The following is a 21,061-nucleotide window of genomic DNA, read 5'->3' as shown; positions in this document are numbered from 1 at the left end:
AACAGTTTATGAACATATTGATGAAGCAAAAGCCTTTGATATAATAACTGGATATATATGGTGCTAAGTGTATTGTTTGTTTTTGTATTGGCTTTTTGTATTGGCTTCATCCATTGTGTTTTGTACATATTGTGTATAGTATACAATATTGCCTAAAACCATGTTCTACTTACATTGTAGTTTTCTATTTAGACTGACATTTTTTTTCAGTCTAAACCCTAACCCTAACCATTTAATTCTGTGTTCAATGTTTTACAGAGAAACGTAAGGATTTTTTTTGTTGTTGTTATCTCCATAAGTCAGTAATTACATGCCTTCACATTTTAATCTCCTAAATATTTATCTAGGACTATGGAATCTTGAATTATTGGAATTTAATTGCTGATAAGAGATTATACAGTAAAGACTAATTATCAAATTTCTTTAAAGGGTTAACTGTACTAGAATACTTTAATACAATATGAGAAGTGATAAATATTATGTTGCACTGCTTATTCTCAGTGCTAGGTCATTTTGAAGGAATTAAAAGGAATGTAGTAAGGAAAACAGAGTAAATATATGCACTTTACATATAGTTTGGCTCAATAACCTAAAAGAATATCCATATAACACATCATGTTATACTGTATAAGCCATAATATGTGGGTTCATACATCACAAAATACCATAGAGAGCTATATACAGCACATTTATACTGTTGTGTTAGGATATGACATATCACCTATAATTACTTGAATAACTTGTAACTGACAAAATTTACATAATACATCTAACCATAAATGATGGATTATACATTGTAGTACTGGTATCCACGCAGTATCTTCCTAGATTAACCATATTATGGTGTAACACAGTAACTGGGTCTTTACTTAATCTTACATGAAAGTGCAAAGTCTATCCTCTACTTACTCAACTAGGTCTAACACTGGAAAATTAAAATAACTGTTGTGATTTCTGTGCAAAGTGATACTTATTACATGCATCTGTTACTAATCAAATATTAAGGTCCGTGGGTCCAATTTGTTTTTTAAGCTATTGAATGTCTTCCTAAACATGAGGGAAAGCCAACTGTAGTTTTCAGACTGGCTAGCTTACTGATTCTTCACATTTGTGTCAAGGATGAAAGAATCCTTGTTCATTTGAGCCAGATGCTTATACTAATGGTAAAGAAAAGCTTTTTAAAATATGCCAAATAATTACTTGCAAAAGTTAAGATTATATGCAGAAAGAAATATTTAGTACCAGGAGAAGTATAGTGTATGCATGAAGTAATTGAAATGTTCAATGGATTGCAAAATATCAGATTTGAAAAGATCATCCTAAAACAAGCAAATTTTACCTTTTGGTTACACTAGTCAGACTTAATAATAAATAATCATTCCAAAGTTTTAATCTTACTTCGAATACAGTGGGATGCTCATTCTGTGAGTTACCCTGGAGAGGCAAGTTTGTTTTGCAGTTCATTATTTGCCTGCTTTCACACTCACAGCGTTGGATATCCTATGGTTTTGATCCTAGCAAATTCCTAGGGCAGAATGCCTTCCCTGAGTCATAGAATGTGGCTTGTAACTGGGCATAAATCCCATAATTATTCTTCCAAAAGGGCAGTTTCATAGAAGCTTATATGGAGCCAGATTCATAGGACCAAAGGAACAGGTGTGTGTGTGTGTGTGTGCATGCGTGCGCACATGCCCATTTTAAACAAACCTTTTTATTTGTTCCTTATTCCATGAAAAGGGTAAGTTCTTTTGGTTGGGTTGAGTAGATTTTATGGAACACTGCCATGATGCTAATGATATATTGTGTCTGACGAGACAAGATAGTGGCTGGGCTAGGCAGATAGGTAGATTGGTTTGGCTTCTGAACAATCCCAAATGTTAATTCATGAGCACCTGTTTAGTAGATGTATCTGATGCAAATCAAATATTCAATGAGAGAATAGCATCTGGAATAAAGCTTTTCTTAGTGTGAAGGGAAAATAGCCTTTCCCTTCCTCCCATTTTCTTGTTAATGCTGTTGATTTAAAAACTATCTACTGTATAGTTCTATATATATGACTAAATATTTCAGAGGAACACAGTAAAATACAGAGGGTTTCTTTTAACTCAGATGAAAAAATCTGTTATTCAGTCTTGTTATTCTCTCCCTTCTCTGCAAAGATGTGTGTTCCCTAGTTTATGCCCTATGGCAGAGTATTCTGTTTTTTCACTTTTGCAAATCCACCTCCTTGTGATCTAGGACAACACTGTTCTTTAAATATGAAAGACAGAGACTGAAGCAGCCAGGCTAGTTTTGCTTTAAATTGGACGCCTGCGAGTCCAAGTGAATAGTCGATGTCCAATAATGAAATGTCACAGTTACTTTGAATCAAATGTCTTCTTAGTATGCACCATAAAAGGCAGCTTGCTGGCTGGATAGAATACTAACAAACTGATAATTTGGTAAACTCTTAACAGAATAAGATTAGACTAGATTTAAAGCTTCACTGGACCAAAAGTAGTAAAAATAGCATTTGTTACATTGACGGTATTCATTAGTTTAAAACAAGAAATTACTGGGTTATGATTAGTGCTCCATTATCCTTCATCAGAAAATGAAATTCTTGCTCTCTCTATATGTGTCTGCGTGGGAGAGAGAGATTAGGGGAAGGGAAAGAAAGAAAATAATTACCTGTGAATATTATGCCAACCCTGTTATATGAACCTAGAATTAATTGAGTAATATTATCTTGTTAAAGAGTCTAAATTTTCATTCCAAACCCAGAACAGGCTTCCCAGACTTTGTGATCATATAAGATAAGAAAAAAAAAATCAAAACTATTTAGGATCTCAGAATAAATTTGTGCAAATCAAAGCACAAGACTTACTTTCTTGATTGCGGTTGAACAGCAGTTCCCACCCTCAGTAGTTTTGGGAAATTGTTTAAGTTTCTTTCCTTCTTATCCAAGTTTTTCTCTTGTATATAATCCATCAATTATCCTTGTGGTAGACTAAGAAATTTAAGAATTTTAATCCATTTATTCTTTTTCTTTCTTTTCCACACCTAACCAAGTGTGACCCAACTGATTATTGACCAAAAAGTCTTTTATTCCTAATCAGCAAATTATATGTTACATTTTATAATAGAGACTATTGAATTGGGTACTATGAGAGAACGTTTTGATCCCTGAACAGGCAGTATTCAGATTTCAACATTCAGCAATGGATCTAAGCATAATTTAACATTACCTAGCCAAGGCATACTCCAGTTAATCAAAAACTGTATGTTGCTTTTTTAAATTAAAGGGCAGAGTTTGATTCAATTCCATGTGACAGACTCTGGAAGAAATTAGCTGTTACATTGATTGAATGCTGTCTCTTTTAATTATAACAACATTGCACCAGATGTTACTTCACAACAGAAGAATAATCACAAAAGAAATTCAACTGAACACATATCCACCAAAAAGACATTAAACAAGGAACGTTTCAATATTTACATCAGTGATAACACTGAAATTTTTGCTAAACCAGAATTCTAGCCTCCATCTCTCATCCACTGTCTCACCTCCATTTTTATATGTGGATGATTTAGGAATTCTATCTATAACTCATCTCAGTATGCATAGATTATTTAAAACTCTATCATCTTACTTCTCTACAGATTTTGTGTGTGTGCATGTGTGCCTTTGAGTCAGTGTTGATCCTGGCAAGTGCATAAACAAGTCCCTGCAGTTTTTTTGGCAAGAGTTTGAAAATGGTTTGGTTTTACCTCCTTCCTAGGGCTGGGAGAGAGTGACTGATCTGAGGTCTGATCTGCTTTCTAGCTCAGCACCATAAGTAGCACACCAAACTGGCCCTCTACACTGGCTCTAGGGAATACTAAAATAAAGGTATTAATATTCCCAAGAAAGTGCTTATGTTGCCAGTTATTTGCTCTAAATTCTTTGGGGATTACTTTCAAACTTCCATCCATTGTACCTGCAAGTGAATGATCTTAAAATAAAACTTTAAAAACAACCCTAGAGATTGTTAAATATACAGTCCAACATTGTAGCAACTCTGCCCAAACAGAAGCTAAATTATTTAGTGCTAACATTTTAGTTGCAATGCTATATGGTGTTTAATTGTACGTCTCTAAAACACTTCAAGTCATTCAATCAAAATTTGTAAAAGCTGTACAGGTAGTCCTTGATTTACTATGGTAATTGGGACAAGAATTGTCATTACTAAGTGATGCAGTTATAAAGTGCAATGATTGGCAGTCCCAACTGTCATTCTTAAGTAAGAATTGCATGGGTTGTTAAGCAAGGACCTCATATAATCATGACTTCCAACTTCCTGCCATATTTCCCATTGACTTTGCTTGTGGAAAGCCAGCTGGGAATGTCAGAAATTGGGATCATGGCTCACTGCAGCATTGTAATCATGAGCCAGGTACCAAGAAGTGGATGACAATCATTGGGAGGGGAGATGCTGCAACATCTGGAATTCCAGGACCAGTTGTAATTAGCACTTATTCAGTGCCTGTTGTAAGTTTGAAAGGTTTTTGAAGCTCATTAAACCAAGGCCACCGAATGTTCCTTTTACTTAACTCTTAATGCCCTTATTTGGTTGCATTTCTTTGGAGCTTGCTTGCTTGCTTGCTTGCTTGCTTGCTTGCTTGATTTATTTATTTATTTATTTATTTATTTATTTATTTATTTATTTATTTATTTATTTAGTCAAGCATGTATTAGATAACATGTATCATAATCATAAACACAAACATGATTATGAATACATGTCCCGATAGGTTCTGGTTAAAACAAATTATCTGCAGTGCGTTCTTGATCTTTTTTACCTGCTTTTGTTAGGGAGGTTAATCTCCTTCCTAAGGAGACAAATCAGTCGTGATCAGTCATGATACTGCAGCTTTTCTATTATGGCAATATCAAGGCTATACATGGCCTTGATCAAATTTTGGCCAAAGGATTTGGGACCAAGAAATTCAAATTAATATAACCAGTTTACCATCTCCATTATGGTGCAATTTTTCCCTATTCCTGGATTATCTCTAGATAGCAGAAACTAAAATTCAAATCAAGAAGAGATCTGAGCTCAGTCCTTCCATATATAAACTATACCATCAATTCTTACACATACAGTACATAACATGCACAAATTCTCTAATTCTGTATGTAAATCCTCAAGCTCTATATTTCATGCTCTATATTTTCATTTTTCAAGCTAGTTTGGAAAAAGCCACTTGTGATCAGTGTTAAAAAAAATAATCAACGGTCCCAAACTCTGAAATCAGAAGATGGTAGACTTATTTTGATTTAGGTCTTTTCAATGTTTCTTACCTTACTTTACACCTGCCTTGAGAAAATCTTTCTCTTGAAAAAACAACAACAGTATATCTGGATTAGTAGGAAGAGACTAATTACATTGTGCTTTGTGGGACCCCCAGTTACAGCTAGATGAACTCTTGTCCCCATCTCAGTTCATATAGAAAATGAACCGAAGAAAATGTGTACTCAGCCATGCCTAAATTGGTTGGTTTTATCATAAACATGGCTTTCCTGTAATTTGTGATTAATTAATTGTAAATAAATTTCTTAGAAATATAAGGAAGATTCCTCTGTTGAAAGCTCCTTCATATTTCCAAATAACCGAGGAATCGTTTCAGTTCAGCACAAAGCTATATCCATGCAGGAAAAGAAAGAAGAATTGCTTGTTTTATTGTTTGGATTTTGTGTATATGTTGTCATTCACGGTTCAGTGCCCTCCCTCCATAATGAGCAATATTTTCTTCTGCAAAAATGCTAAAGGCTTCAGATTTGAAAGCAAGAGGAGAAGGAGGGGGTAGTTTTTCTTTTTCTTTCTTTTTCTTTTTTAACATGTTCTCACCAACTGTACTTCTCAGCAAGTGATTATGACAGCATGTTAAAATTGAATGGTGTGATTTCTCGGCACATTTCTGAATGAATCATCTGCAATTTAAGTTAAATAGATGCTTGCTTGGAAGAGCTGCTACCACAATCTAGTTTATGATAGGGCCTGGGCTTGTCTCCCCTGATGTGCAATGTGAGTCAGGCATGAATGTGAAAAATTTGAATTATCGCCTTAAATGCTGATTTTTCTTTTTCTGTTATTGAGTTGCTGGCCCCTTGAATGTTTTTTCTTTTTATCCTTGAAGGACTGGAACATTTTCTGTATTTAAATGGGCCTGAAAGTAGTCTGCAGCAATGTAATTGTTTTTGTATAATTTTATTTACCACATAACCATCTGCAGCGGGGGTTAAAAAAAAACCTTCAAAGCCCACACAATTGCTGCAGAACTAAAAAGTGAGTTTCTAGGTAATCCTGCTCAGTGGTGCTATCGCACAAAATGGGTTCTACTAACTTCCAATAAAACAAAAAATAAAGCCAGTTTTGATGAGAACTTTGTGGCAAGAAGTTCCAGTGTAAAAATACCATTACTCTCCAATGCTTTTGGTTCTAGAAATCCAAATTTGGTATCCAGAATCCATGATTAAAACTAGACAAGTGATGTTAACTGGAGTTCATCCATAGTATTGAACTTCTAGAATTCAAATTATCTCAAATTGGGGGTGCCCTAAATTTTAAAGCATGGAGAAATAATTTTGTTTATTTAGCTATGTTATTTGTTAAATTGTGTTCTACCTTTCAGAACTGGAAAATTTCCCCAAGTTAACTTACAACACATTAAATACTGATTAATTAAACAACAAAAAATACAGTAAAACCATTATTAAAAATACAATATATAAGCAGAAGAGGTCTTAGCAGATGTTTATGTAGTCTTTAGTCAGTTTTGATTAACTCAAAATCTAAGCATGGTCAACTGTAGTTATGCCTGAATAGTGGAATTACCTAGGAATTTAAGTATTAGTGGCTAGATTGCAAAGTTTAAGAAACATCCTGGGAGAAGGTAATGGGAATTATTTATATAGCATTGTCAAGAAAAATATAAATAGGCATATACATTTGAAATATTATCATTAAAGAACTGATAGAGACATTTTCAGAAGTCTACATTTTAACATTTGATCCAGTAGTCTTATTCTGCATTTTATTATTCATGAATTTTTAATATTGTAGAAGACGTAGCAGGACAATGGCTGACAGAGTATTTTTGGAAAATAGAGTGTTTTGAAAACTAAGGTGTATGTGCTGAGTTTAACAGGTGACTGAACCTGTCAGATTTCCATCACATAGCGTGCATTTCCCATTCAGACTGATTTTTCATATGATATCAGTAGATGCATTTATGCATTATCTTGCTGTTTGTTTCCATAGAAACTGATTCAGAAAGGGGGAAAAGGGTAGCAGGAAGGACAAAGGGGAAATATCAATTAAAGTTGTACAATAAATGTAGACCCTAAATGATTAGACATTTCCTGATAGTCTTTATACAGAGAGTTATAGTTTGACTTCTAAAAGAAAAAAGGAAGGAAGGAAGGAAGGAAGGAAGGAAGGAAGGAAGGAAGGAAGGAAGGAAGGAAGGAAGGAAGGAAGGAAGGAAGGAAAGAAGCAATTTGTTATTTGAAATATACCTAGAGTTTCATCCGAGGATTCCTGTGTGACCTTCAAAATAGATGATCATGTACTGGATGAATTCAGATAGTTAATCAAGTGAGAACCAACAACTGGATGAGTTAGTTATCAGTATGTTATTCAGCTAGTAGAGAAGATTGTTCTCATATTTTTAATGAATTGTGAAAGTATAGTATTTATTCTTCTGCTTAGATTTCACAATAATAAGTCATATATCAAGATAGTTCTTGATTATTAGAAACATTATTCCTAACTTGATGGATGAAAGCAGGTCAGAATGCAGCTCAGGACTGATCAAAATATAGTGAGATCATAATCCAATTCATGGCCAGAGGACTGTCAAATTCTAGGTGGTCCTTGTTTAGTGACTATCGGTACCTTTTCCTCTCCTGTAGTGGAAACGGTTAAAGAAAGTATTCAGAAATTTCATGGTCTCTACTCATCTTCCCTGACTTAAATTAGCCTTAATTAGCCTTTAACATATTTTAGATCTAATTTCAGCCTTTAGTGTAATGTTAGGTTACGTTTGGCACAAACACATTCTTGTATCACAGTCAAGAATTTTGTTATGTGTGTGTATAACACATGTGCACGTGCATGTGTGCATGCGGTGGTGAAGAAAAATGGTTTAAGTCATCCACAAGCTGCTGTTAATGTCATAAACATGTTAAGTTGAGGCCAAAGAAATACAGTAGCTTTCATAAATTGGAAAATATTGTGACTCAACAACAGCAAATGAAAACTATATATATGTCACTACCATTGTTTAAACGTTTCATAGTATTGCAGTGGTATAAAATATTGCTGGATGCATGAAATGCTAGAGCAGTGTTTCTCAACTATTAAAAGAAAAAAACTGGGATTAAGGTGATGGATACATTGGTTCGATATCTAAATTAGGCAAATGGCTCTGCAATGAGATTTGTTTACAATTCATTACACTACTATCAAGTGTGTCTTAAACTTTATGCTTCCTCTCATTATGTCATACTTCATAATGTTACTCTAAAGCAGTATTTCTCAACCTTGGCAACCTTAAAATGTGTTTATTTCATCTCCCAGAATTCTAGAGCCAACATGGGTATTCTGAGTAGTGAAGCCAAATATCTTAAAGTTACTAAAGTTGAGAAACACTGCTCTAGCGTTTCATGCATCCAGCAATACTTTATACCAGGCTTGTCCAACCCGCGGCCCACGGGCCGCATGCGGCCCAGGTCGCCTCGTAATGCGGCCCAACGCCCACCCCAACCTTCATGAAAGATCCAGCGAGGAGGAGGAGGAGAGGCAGGCGCGAGGCGGGGCGAGGTGAGCAACAGAAAAGGCGGGCAGCCGCAGCCCAAAAGTCCCGCCCGCCACCTCCTGCTGCTGCCGCCGCCGCCGCCACCGCTGCTGCTTCTGCCCCCGCCGCCGCCGCTGCTGCTTCTGCCCCCCCGCCGCTCCTTCTGCCCCCGCCGCCACCGCTGCTGCATTTGCAGGAGGAGAGGTAGACGCGAGGCGGGGCGAGGCGAGCAACAGAAAAGGCGGGCAGCCGCAGCCCAAAACTCCCGCCCCGCCATCTCCTGCTGTTGCCGCCCCGCCGCCACCGCTGCTGCTTCTGCCGCGGCCGCCGCCGCTGCTGCTTCTGCCCCCCACCGCCGCTGCTGCTTCTGCCCCTGCCGCCGCCGCTGCTTCTGGCCCCCGCCGCCGCCGCCGCTGCTTTTGCTGCCGCGCCGCTGCTGCTTCTGCCCCCGCCGCCGCCGCCACCACTGCTGCTTCTGCCCCGCCGCCACCGCTGCTGCATTTGCAGGAGGAGAGGTAGGCGCGAGGCGGCGAGCTTTCTTCCCCCTCCCCCACCCCGCAAAATTTGACCGGAAAATTATAAAATAAAAAATAAATAATTTTTAATAAATAATTAATAATAAATAATAATTTTATTTTATTTTATTATTTAATTTAATTTAATTTAATTTAATTTAATTTAATTAATTTAATAATTTAATTTGATTTGATTTGATTTGATTTGATTTGATTAATTATTTAATTTAATTATGTGCGGCCCAAACCAAATTTTCATCTTCTAATGTGGCCCAGGGAAGGTGAAAGGTTGGACACCCCTGCTTTATACCACTGCAATACTATGAAACGTTTAAACAATGGTAGTGACATATATATAGTTTTCATTTGCTGTTGTTGAGTCACAATATTTTGTTCCAAATCAAGATGTTTATGAAGGGATTCTCTAAATCAGTTGTCAACCTTGTCAACTTTAGGATTCTCCATGCTGGGGAAGTCCAGACATCTTAAAGTTGCCAACGCTAAGAAACACTTCTCTAAATTCAAACCAGTACAGTTTTACTTGAAGCATCATCAGTACTATATATTAAGATGGCTGTGGCTGTTTCTAGGGTTGTGCAGCTGCTCTTTAATGAGTTTTCATTTGTATCCCCATATATGTCAAAGAATATTTTTATAATCAAATCTGAAACTTTGCAAAGCCTTAATGGTGAATAACTTTGTTAAAAATTGCCCTGTCTTTGGGTTCCACAAGAAGTGAACCACTATTTTTAGTTTTAAAAGCTTTTGCTGTTTTCTCTGTTGTCTTTTTCATAGATTTTTAGATTTAAGTTAGTGATAACCACAAAGCAGAAACTCAATTTGCTGGCTTTAGGGAAACCAAGAGTAGTCAGACATTTGGACAAGTAAACTAATATAGCCCTCCAAAATGTGATCACATCATATTTTGGAGTAATTCAGAAACACCATTCATCTCCTGTTTGTGTTTATGAAAAGACTCGAATCTTTTGATTTGAAGAAGCCACAGTTCATTATACAAGAACTTGAGGAACAGCACCCTCACATTCCAGAACAAACCAGCATTTGATACTATAAACCATTAGCAATCATGGGAATCAATTACAGTGGAAATATCATCCTAGGCTAGGTGTGTCAAAATCAATTACATTGAGGGCCGCATCAAGATTGCATTTGACCTCAGGGGGCAGGCTGGGCATGGCCAGGGTGGGCATGGCCAGTTTGATGTCGCTCGTGTTGGGTGCTCCTGTGGTGGCCCAAGTGCTCTGCCAGTGAAAACGGGCTGCTGAGCTCCGTTTTCAGCCATGACGGCATCCTGCAGCCCTCTGCCAGCAAAAATGAAACTCTGTTTTTGCTGGCAGAGCCACCGCAGGCCGGTCCTTCACTGTTTCCAGGGTGGCATCATGGGCCAGATCTAAGCACCCCGTGGGCCGAATCTGGCCCCTGGCCCTTGAGTTTGACACTCCTGCCCTAGGCCAAAGCAGCAGAAAGTGTGAAATGGTGGCTATTTGGTGATGGTCAGAGCTGGGTATTTACACGTGACTGAAGCATAATATTTGACATAATTGAACCTGATCATTTGTGCTTGAGTGAGAACTTTGTGTTGACTTGTTTGATGATCCATTTGTTTGTTTTCTTGGCTGTCCACAGTATTTTCAGGAGTTTTATCCAAAATAGCAACAAACCACATTGATTTTCTTGATTTGTTAGGTATATGTGATTACAGAAGAACTTGAAGCAGGGATTACAAAGCTATATATTATAAAGATTTACTTTTTCTTATATTTTGACAGGGTCCCTTTCGCATGACTCCTGATTTTGCTGCTACTCCTCAAGTTGGGTATATTCCTCTAAGCCAGAAACCTGAAGCAGTAGTACATGCTATGAAGGTACGTATATATTTATTTGTGAGCGTGATAAATTATATTTTCTGTTTTGGAGCAAAGGATAATTTTTTCAAAAGCCACTGATATCCTTTGCCAGCTTTTGCCATTTAATGTCCTCTAGATTTTTCGAACCTGCAGGACATCAGAGTGGAAGAAACTGTTGAAATGTAGAGTGCGGAAATATAACAGTATAACATCTCTTAAAAGTTTTGCCCCAAAATGTGCTGTCATTCATATTATAAATAATGGCATATTGTGCAATAGGATATGACAGCAAAATAAGCAACAATGCTATTGTAGAGCTTTGTATTTCTAACAAATGAGATATGAGGAAAGACTTTTGAGCAGGTAATAAAACATGGCAGACTTTCTTAGACTGGATAACCAGCAACTATTAATCAAGCCATCTCGGTTTGCTTGGCTCATTTATTCTCCAGGAGTAGTGAGTTGGTTGCCATTTCTGACTCTGAGCTTTGAACTTTGATTGTCCACACAATTAAGTGTATGGCAGACATATGGAGGCCAAATGAGTTAGCAGCACAGTCGGCAATCACTTGGATCAATAATTAATTATTTCCTTTTCATTAAAGATCTAGTTTTATTTGTCAGTAAATCCTTCTTGTTTTCCTTGTATCCTTCCCCATCAAAAAAAAAGGAAAGCAACAGATTGAATTAGTTTAAGCCATGCAAACAATGATCGTAATGTCAGTTAAGCTAGTGAATTATAAGGTTTTAAAGTAGGTTAAGCTAAGTAAGCAAATGACCCAGTTTTGTAATTGAGGATTTAAAAATAAGCCGGAAAAAGGAAATACAGTACTAGTCTAATTCTAAGCAATCAACGTGCAGTTATATAATGGAAAAATGGCATGAAATTTTGGAAAAGTATATTTTACCCACATCGTTATGTGGATTTGAATCAAAATTGATTGCAATGTTATCCCCATTTTGAAATCCAAGAAAAACCCAATATTATTAAGTATGTATAAAGAAAATTCAAATTTATGTTGGAAATGTGAAAGACATGAAAGGTGATTTTTATCACACATTATGGTTGGTAAAAAAAGCTAAAAAATTCTTGATCCAAATGCATATAGTGATATAAAGGATTGTAACAATTAACATTTAGCTGAAACAAGATTTTTTTTGGTTATGAGTTATGGACAATATGTAGAAATATGCACAAAGACAGAAAGATTTGGAAATACCTACAGAAGGAGAATGATTGGTAAAAATGACAGAATTTGCAAAAATGTTTCTTTATAATCCTAAGCATGTTTCACTGGGAATCCTTGATGGATTTTTTTTTTACTGAAAATGGAAAAAATGAACTGGTGATTTATGAATTTGATAATTAGAAAGGGTAAATATGACAAAAAGGAAATGATGATGTAACCCTAAAGATGGAAAATAGATGATAAATGTATTTGTAACTGCTTTAAAGATCAGAAGATGCTTATTTTTTTCTTCTTCTTTACACATATTTTTCTTTACTTTTTTCTCTTTTTCTCAAATTTGTATAATTTTTACTATTTTGTAACTTCTTCAATAACAATTAATTTAAAAAAATCTAGTGAATGGGTTTATAATACAGTAATAGGATTGGAAAACAAAGATCGCAGAAACATGTTTATTCTTTTAATTTAGTACCCAGCTTGTTTCTGCTGGCAAGAACAAGCACTTGGCAGGTTCTCTTTCATCAGCATCCTTCTCAGGCAATCCCGTTTGCATCTATTACTATGGGAACTTAAGGAATAATCAGACTTCAAGGGAAATGGATGAATATTATCTCTCTCCTTTCCTTTGTGGAAGTATAGTTAGTATGTAAGCCAGTCAAAGAGTATGAGGTTATCATCAAACTAATAAATGTTTCCATTCAAACGTGATTAAAATCCTGAGAAAATGATTTGAGTGTGAAAACATAGAAAATTCCTTTTTTCTACCTCGTTTAGAACTGTTTAGATTGGCCTTTTCCAACCTTCTTTCCAGATGTCTTGAAGCTGGCTGAAAATTGTAGATGTTTTGATCCCAATACAAATGAGTTGCCAGGTTGAAGAAGGTTGTGCTGTACTGACTGACGGCAGCTCTCCTGGTTTTTCCATGAGTGAGCCCTACACTTAGTATTTTCCAAATCTTTATACAGTGATAAAGAACTGTATTCATTGAAATAATTTTCAGCAGGAGAAATATAGGAACTGAGTTAAATCACTGGTCTACCTAATTCATTATTAGCACATCTTGAAATCTTGTGTGTTGTATTGTTTTTTTCAGTGTTGGGATGTACACATGTCTTAGCTGTATCTAGAACCCAGTAAAATGTACTTGATGTCTACATGTTTATCTAACTTTAAATATCAGTTACATACTTTCCTGGATCTCCTACCTTGCCGATCACTAATTTAAGTTTAGAGTTATATGGCATGTGGATGAAATACTTTGATCATATTTTATTGCTGCATTCTAATCTTTTCAGTCTTTATCCTTTCTCTTCCTTTCTCTCTCTTTCTCTGTGTGTGTTGTGAGATTTTGTTCTGTTCTGTTTTGGCTGTAATAAATCATGATGTGACATATTTTATAATTTCATCTCCATTGTGCTTGTCTATAGGTCCTTGAAGTCCATGAGAATTTGGACAGGCAGATACAAGAAAACTATGAAGAAGACCTGAGTGAAAAGGAGAAAGCAATTGTTCGTGAAATGTGCAATGTAATTCATCCATTTTCACAGTCTTTCATGTGTTAGCTGTTCACTTCTAGCTGTGGTGTTGATGTTCAATATCTTGTAGGATCTGTTCTGTCTGTGCAGACTTATTTAATTGTTGTCCTCACAATCTGAAGAAAAAACATATTACAAAGCAAGTGACAATGCAGTCCAAGATTAATCAAGGAAATCCGATTGAATTTAGTGGTACTAATTTTCAAGTAAGGTTGTATGCCCGCCTTCTCCAAATATGTGCCTTCTAGTTGTGTTCAACAAAAATTCCCAAACTTCTGGTGAGCAGACTTACAAGGAACCCAATTGGATAGGACTGAAGCCTGAATTGTTTTTATCTATTAAAAAGGATACTAAATGATATCATTTCTAAGATCTTTGTCACCATTTTATTTATTTGTTAGATAAATTTATATGATTGCCCAACTCACACACAGTGACTCTAGGCAGCTTACAATTAAAACCCATAAACTCTCATCTGCCCCAGTGGTGGTAACCACACGGTCACACCAGCCAATTGATTGGCTCTGTATCTACCACGGAGTCCCCAGGTCCACTGCCAAAACCACATATTCAGGGTCTTCCAGAAAAAGTAGCAAGGTGAAGGCCAATCTTATCTCTGAGGGAATGATATTCAAAAAGGAGAGAGCCATCACAGAGAAGGCCCTTTTACTGATCCTACAAGATGTACCTCCCTTATAGATGAGACCCTCAGCATACCTTGCCTTGTTGCTCTGGTGGGCTGGGTAACCGAGGAGAGACAGTCCTTCAATAATTGGGCCCCAAGCCATGTAGGGCTTTAAAGATGATAACCCAGTATTTTGAATTGCACTTGGAAGCAGATAAGTAACCAATGCAGCTCCTGCAAAAGAGATGTCACATGTTCAAATCTTGACTTGTGTAGAACTATGCTGCATTTTGAATCAACTGAAACTTCCAGATAATTTTCAAGAGCAGCCCTATGTAGAGTGCATTACAGTAGTCCAAACAGGAAGTTGTTAGAACATGACTGTGAGGAGATCCAGGAATGGCTTAACTGGCACACAACTTGCAATTGTGCAAGGCTCTCCTGGCCATGACTGCTACCTCTTCCTCAAGCAAGAGTTATGAGTCCAAAAGAATCTCCAGATTATGCACTGGGTCTATCTGAGACAATGCAATCCTATCTATGACCAACAATAGTCATTTCCCAAGAACCAAGGAGCTCCAAACCCAAAGGTTATTCTATCTTGCCAGGGTTCAGTTTTAGCGTGTTGCTCCCCATCCAAATCTCAAAGAGTTTTCGGGCACTGCAAAAGGGCAGTTGTAGCATCCCTTAATAACAATGTACAACTGAGTATCATTAGTATACTGATGATATCTCACTCTATGTTGACGAGTGATCTCACCCAGCAGTTTCATGTAGATGTTAAACGGGAGCTGAGAGAGCACCTATTTCTGTGGAAAATTAGGGGTTAAGAATCGGACCTCTCATAATCAAAACTGAGTGAAAACAGCCTCAGTGTAAGGAAGCATAAACAAATAACAATAAAAAGAAAAAGAAAAAGAAAAAGGTAAAGGTAAAAGATGAAAGAGAGTACAGTAGAGAGTAAAAATCAGTAGCATAAGAAAAGACAGGAGAATTTAAAGACACGGAGGAAGAAACATCAATGTTACTTTGCCCTGCTCGTGTGTGACTGTCCAAACCATCTGTCTCCATCTCCCTCAAAAATATATTAAGGTACTAAACAAAAACTATGAAACAGGACCATGATGCTAATCACATAAAGTACCAGTAAATGAGTACTGTAACAAATGATTTCTGAGAGTGCTACATTCTCCACTTTTTGTTACTTTCTGTAAAAGAAATGGCTTACACCCAAGCAGATTGGCTGACAGTTTCAAAATGGGACAAGCACTTTTACCATGATTCATCCAGTGTTTTGCCTGTGCTGTTTCGTTATTTTTCCTATGCCTCTGCTTTGTTTTCTAGTGTCCAAATAGTTAGCATCAATAGACATTGTGATGCTGGTATGAATGTGGGTATGGATGGATACTTCACTTGGCTGTTGTAATTAGTGTTTAGGAGAGCCTACATCAGGCATCTCACTGTGTAAAACGGGATGAAGAGAAGAGACAACGGGTCAGCTCCTTGTCTCTTTGGACTTCCTCCACATTCCTGCAATGTACCTGGGAATGGCTAGTCTAGTGAAGAGAAGGACCAGGGGAGATGGGATAGCAGTGTTCCAGTATTTGAGGGGCTTCCACAGAGAGGAAAGGGGTCAAGCTATTTTCCAAGGCAGCCAAAACCAGACTAGGAATAATGGATGGAAACTGATCACGGAGAGATTCAACCTAGAAATAAAGAGAAATTTTCTGACAGTGAGAACAATCAACCAATGGAACACCTTGCCCTCAGAAGTTGTGGGGGCGCCATCACTGGAGGCTTTTAAGAAGAGATTGGACTGTCATTTGTCATAAATGGTGTAGGGGTTGGTTGGGCAAGGGGTTGGACTAAATGACCTACAGTACAAGGTCCCTTCCAATTCTATTCATCTGTTAAAACCTTCCTCCCATCCTTAAAATAGGAGGAAGGGCCATCCTTTGGGAAATTGTTGCACCTCAGAATCGAGGCTGGCAAAGTAGCTGTCCCTGTACAATGATGGGGGTAGAGATTCCTGCCAAAGCCTGGAAGCCAGGCACATTTGGGTTGCCAGGCAAGACTGTTGTCTTTAATAGCCAAAAAAGGAGCAACTGGGGATGCAGGAGACTTGTGGCCTCTCCTCGGTGCAACATGGAATGTTAGAACAGAGGTGCTTTTCTTTCTTTTTCTTTCTTTCTTTCTTTCTTTCTTTCTTTCTTTCTTTCTTTCTTTCTTTCTTCTTCTTTCTTTCTTTCTTTCTTTCTTTCTTTCTTTCTTTCTTTCTTTCTTCCTTCTTCCTTCCTTCCTTCCTTCCTTCCTTCCTTCCTTCCTTCCTTTTCTTCCTTCTTTCTTTCTTTCTTTCTTCTCTTTCTTTCTTTCTTTCTTTGTCAAGCAAGTATTAGATAACAGGTATAAGTATAAACATGATTATGAATACATGAAATGGATATGAATAAAAAAGAAACATTAGGACAGGGACGATAGGCACGTTGGTGCACTTATGCACATCCCCTATAGACCTCTTAGGAAAGCGGTGAGGTCAATAGTAGATTGTCTAAGGTTAAAGTTTTTGGGGTTTGGGAAAGAAACCACGGAGTCAGGTAGTGTATTCCAGACATTGACCACTCTGTTGCTGAAGTCGTATTTCCTGCAATCAAGTTTGGTGTGCTTTACCTTGAGTTTGCATCTATTGTGTGCTCTTGTATTGTGGTTGAAGCTGAGGTATTCATTGACGGGTAGGACTGGGAGTTGAAGTCCTCCAGGCGTAAAGTTGCCAAGATTGGGGACCCCTGCTCTATAGGTAGTCTTCCACTTAAAACCATTTGTTTAGTGATCATCCAAAGTTACAATAGCACTGAAAAAAGCAACTTATAATCGGTCTTCACACACAACCATGGCAGCCTCCTTGTAGTCTCATGATCATGATTTGGGCACTCAGAAACTGTAGTGCATTATGGTTTAGTGTATGGTGGTCGCATGAGCGCCATTTACAACTTTCCCAGCTGGCTTCTGACAAGCAAAGCAAATGAGGAAGCTGGCAGAGAAGGTAGCAAGTTGCCAGTTGCATGTCTTGTTTAATGACTATGGCAAAAAAAACAACAACTGTAAAATCAGGTGCAGTAACATTTACCTCACTTAATGACTGCAGCTTAACAATAAATTTGCTGCTCCCTATTGTGGTTGTATAACAAGCAGTATGTGTATAGGCTAAAATTTTGCACTGTAATCCTTAATGATCCAAAATCAAACATATCAAATTGCTTGTGAAATGTAAAAGTGGTCCTTTTTCTATTAAAAAAAGGACAAAGGAGTGTGTTTTAAAAGACAAACACACCTTTTTTTAAGGGATGGGTACAATTTCAAGCCTAGCTGCAAAAAAATGCAACTTGTTCCTAGGTGAAGTACATAGGATTGTAGCCATCTGCTCAGTGTTCTGCCTCTTGATTTGGAAATAAGTCCCATTGTGTCCAACCCTGAGAAAGTCTGGGTAAGATTTAATGTAAGTTATTTAGATTGTCCCCTTTTTCGTCAACTACTATATCATGGGTGTGCTTTTCAGAAATGGCATAAGCACACAATGCTGGTGATCACTTATAGAAACCATTATACTGGAGACTTGTCCTGCCCTACTGGAATTAAAGAAAACAAGACACTGTTGATAGGGAAATGACTAACACTTGTAGGATGTGAGTACTGTAACTTTGAAATGTCAGTGTCATGGAACAGAGCCAGGAGCAAAAACAATGTGCACAAAACTGGGTTTTTTACACATGCTGTGTAAAAAAATGCTTATTCCTTGCTTTGCAGAGCAAAATATATTCAAAGACAGTCCCCAAAAAGTTCTCTGAGAGCCCTCCATTAAAGCAAAGCAATTTTCAAGAGCAGTGCACAGTATTAGCATTCTTGCAAGTACTGTACTGTATTTAATCCCATTAAGGATATGAAGAACTGAAGAACACGTTACTTACACAACTACCAAAACTATCATTTCAAATGAATGGAATGTGCCACACCTTAACAAGTTTCCTTTGCTCAACTTCTTTAAAACAAGTATGTTAATTGAAAGTCGTTACAACAAACTATTTGGCAGGAATGATGCTGACATTTCCTTGTTTATTGTTGCCTTTTGGAATGGATTTACTGAGCACAGGAACATTGTCTAGCCAGATGTGTCTGGAACCTAGGGATGTTTAAATTCTCCACATGTGAGCTTTGACCCACATGGTTCCCAACCTATCTTTCAGGGACAACCGGTGGTTTGTGAGGATACCTGATTATGCATGCATACCATGGAAATAAATAAATATGAAAATAAACTAAATGAATATGAAATTGTTTTATTTGATCAAGTTTAAAATAGATACGTTATCTCTGGTAAGCTTTGGTGAATTTTGCTGACTCGAATTGAAAAACAAGGCTTTAAAGATTTCTTTATCGATAAGGGATGAGATATGAGAAAATAATTTCTTGTTTTTAACAGAGGAGGTTAAATTACACTGAAAATTTTTTATAATTGTTATGAAGAGAAGTACTTTCTTTGTATATTTCTCTCTTTACTATATTTTTTGCACTTTTTATTTTTACTTATTTTTAATTTTTTAAAGTTTGTATTAGTTCTTTTTTTAATAGTAATGTTGAATAAAATTACTACTTAAAAAACCCTGAAGACTAAAAACTATGTTAGGACCTGGATGCCTCCTAGTGTAACAACATGGTATTTACCAGACCTCAATAGCTGCAGATTTTCCGGCAGTTATTTTTGGAAAACTTGATTCCTGTTTACAAATTGTTCTTTGTCTTTTTTCTTGTTCTTAGGTTGTCTGGCGAAAACTAGGTGATGCAGCAAGCTCCAAACCATCAATCAGGCAACATCTTTCAGGAAACCAGTTCAAGGGTCCTTTATAAGCACCTCAAGCGGCAAGACTACAAGTGAAAAGAATCTGAGGCAAAGGAACTTCCTTGCTTCCGGCTGCCAGCATTACCCCTTCTTCCCATTTCCTTTAACTGTGTCCATAGTGTAAATAAGGCAGCTAAAGGCCTAGTTTGTGGGCTGTCCTGATCCAGAACAATGATACATGAGTTAATGACTACCCTCTTGTGGCCAATCTCTTGTCATTTGTATTGTAATGAAATCCCCACTTTCCTGTATGGTCATATATACATTCTTGATTCCCAATGATTTCTAGGTAGAATATATATATATATATATATATATATAGTTTTCATGGGTACTTACATGTATGGTATTCAGCTTTGTTTGGGTATTTTCCCACGTCATTATAGTGATTATATACGAACACAATACAGAAGCCTGATGATGGCAGATGAGATTCTGCCGAAACGTTGCTACAACTTTAAAAGCACAACTACAATGACGTGGGAAAATACCCAAACAAAGCTGAATACCATACATGTAAGTACCCGCGAAAACTTCAGAAAACATATATATATGAACTCTGAGCAGTTCCACTGCCTTATATTAGCCTACTCATGGAATTGCATGGCAGTAGTGGCTGCCCAAAGCAGTCTCCCCCAATTTGGCAGCAACTCCCACCAAACCCGGCATGATGACTAGAAATTATTGGAGTTGCAGCTGTAGGGCACTTGCCTGAGAAAGACTTCTCTTTTTAGAAAATACCAAGGAATTCACAAGGACCTAAATTAATCATTGTTCAAGTCTGTTGAGGGAAGTTTTGCCAGAGATTGTAGGGTTAGATTTTATTTTTGAAGGACAAGTCTGAGGTGCAGGCAACTTTTATCTGGCTATACTTTGAATATTCTAGCAACACATATGCTAGATTGTCAAGAATCTGACAAACCATAATGTGTAATGGTTAGGCAGCCTTTAACTTGGTGAGTCACTAGTTTTTAGTGATACAGTCTGGGTGATACTGTAGTAATAGCAGATCTCAGTCCTGAGCTACTTTCTCAGCATCATTCGTCTTGCACCTTAATGTTCTCACTGCTTCTTTGTTGCTTCTGCCTGATTACCTCTCATTGGAGGAAGAGTAGAAAGAAATGAGCATCTCTGCATACTTCATCCTTCCTGTCTTTCTGAGAAAGGATACAAATAGGCTCCACAGGAATAAGTAAATGACCAATGAAGAGGAAAAAGAGAGGTGAGCTCATGGCCACTGTTTAAGAGCTGGCCAAAACCTATACCTGGCATTGACAATTTTTCTATCCAATTACTAGAAGCACATGAGCCTCGTCAATACCAATTACGGATTTTGGCCTGTTCTTAGATAAGATATTCCCTGAGAAGGCAGTAGGCAGAACAACACGACTAAACGAGTTCTCTGCAAATGTTCACATTGTTGCTAAAGATGCTGACTTTAACTCCACATTCGAAAAATATGTAAAACAGTTCCTGCAATGTGTCTTTTGGCCTTGTCTTTTTAATATATTAAATTAAAAAAAAACATGCTTCCTTATGTAAAATAACATTGACATGGTATCTTAGAAATAAGTGGGAGAATACAGAACTGGTTACAGTATCCTTTTAAGTTACATC

The 21,061-nt window shown here is 37.1% G+C and overlaps 1 protein-coding gene and 1 long non-coding RNA gene across 3 annotated transcripts in view; one reads left to right on the top strand and one right to left on the bottom strand.

The window, feature by feature from the left end:
• Positions 1–19,785, top strand: part of CCDC85C (coiled-coil domain containing 85C) — a 170,901-nt gene extending 151,116 nt beyond the window's left edge. The window contains exons 5-7 of one of the 2 annotated variants that reach the window (XM_026679404.2): positions 11,126–11,221; positions 13,821–13,919; positions 19,363–19,785. In XM_026679404.2, coding sequence (XP_026535189.1) covers positions 11,126–11,221; positions 13,821–13,919; positions 19,363–19,452 — 285 coding nt within the window. In that variant the 3' untranslated portion in view covers positions 19,453–19,785. The remainder of the gene's footprint in view (positions 1–11,125; positions 11,222–13,820; positions 13,920–19,362) is intronic. The other variant, XM_026679406.2, reaches the window with a different exon arrangement.
• LOC148133469 (uncharacterized) lies at positions 13,834–14,787 on the bottom strand. The gene is made up of 2 exons (XR_015746836.1): positions 14,646–14,787; positions 13,834–14,044 (listed from the first exon to the last, which is right to left on the bottom strand). It is a non-coding gene; the product is annotated as an uncharacterized LOC148133469 (long non-coding RNA).
• Positions 19,786–21,061: the final 1,276 nt, after the last annotated feature.

The sequence above is a fragment of the Notechis scutatus genome, chromosome 1 (assembly GCF_049901735.1).
Source record: "Notechis scutatus isolate UNSWTSFEM ecotype Mainland chromosome 1, rNotScu1.2, whole genome shotgun sequence".
In the NCBI taxonomy this organism is placed as follows: Eukaryota; Metazoa; Chordata; class Lepidosauria; order Squamata; family Elapidae; genus Notechis; species Notechis scutatus.
The sequence above is the reverse complement of the archived record's forward strand: the minus strand, read 5'-3'. Positions and strand labels throughout refer to the sequence as shown.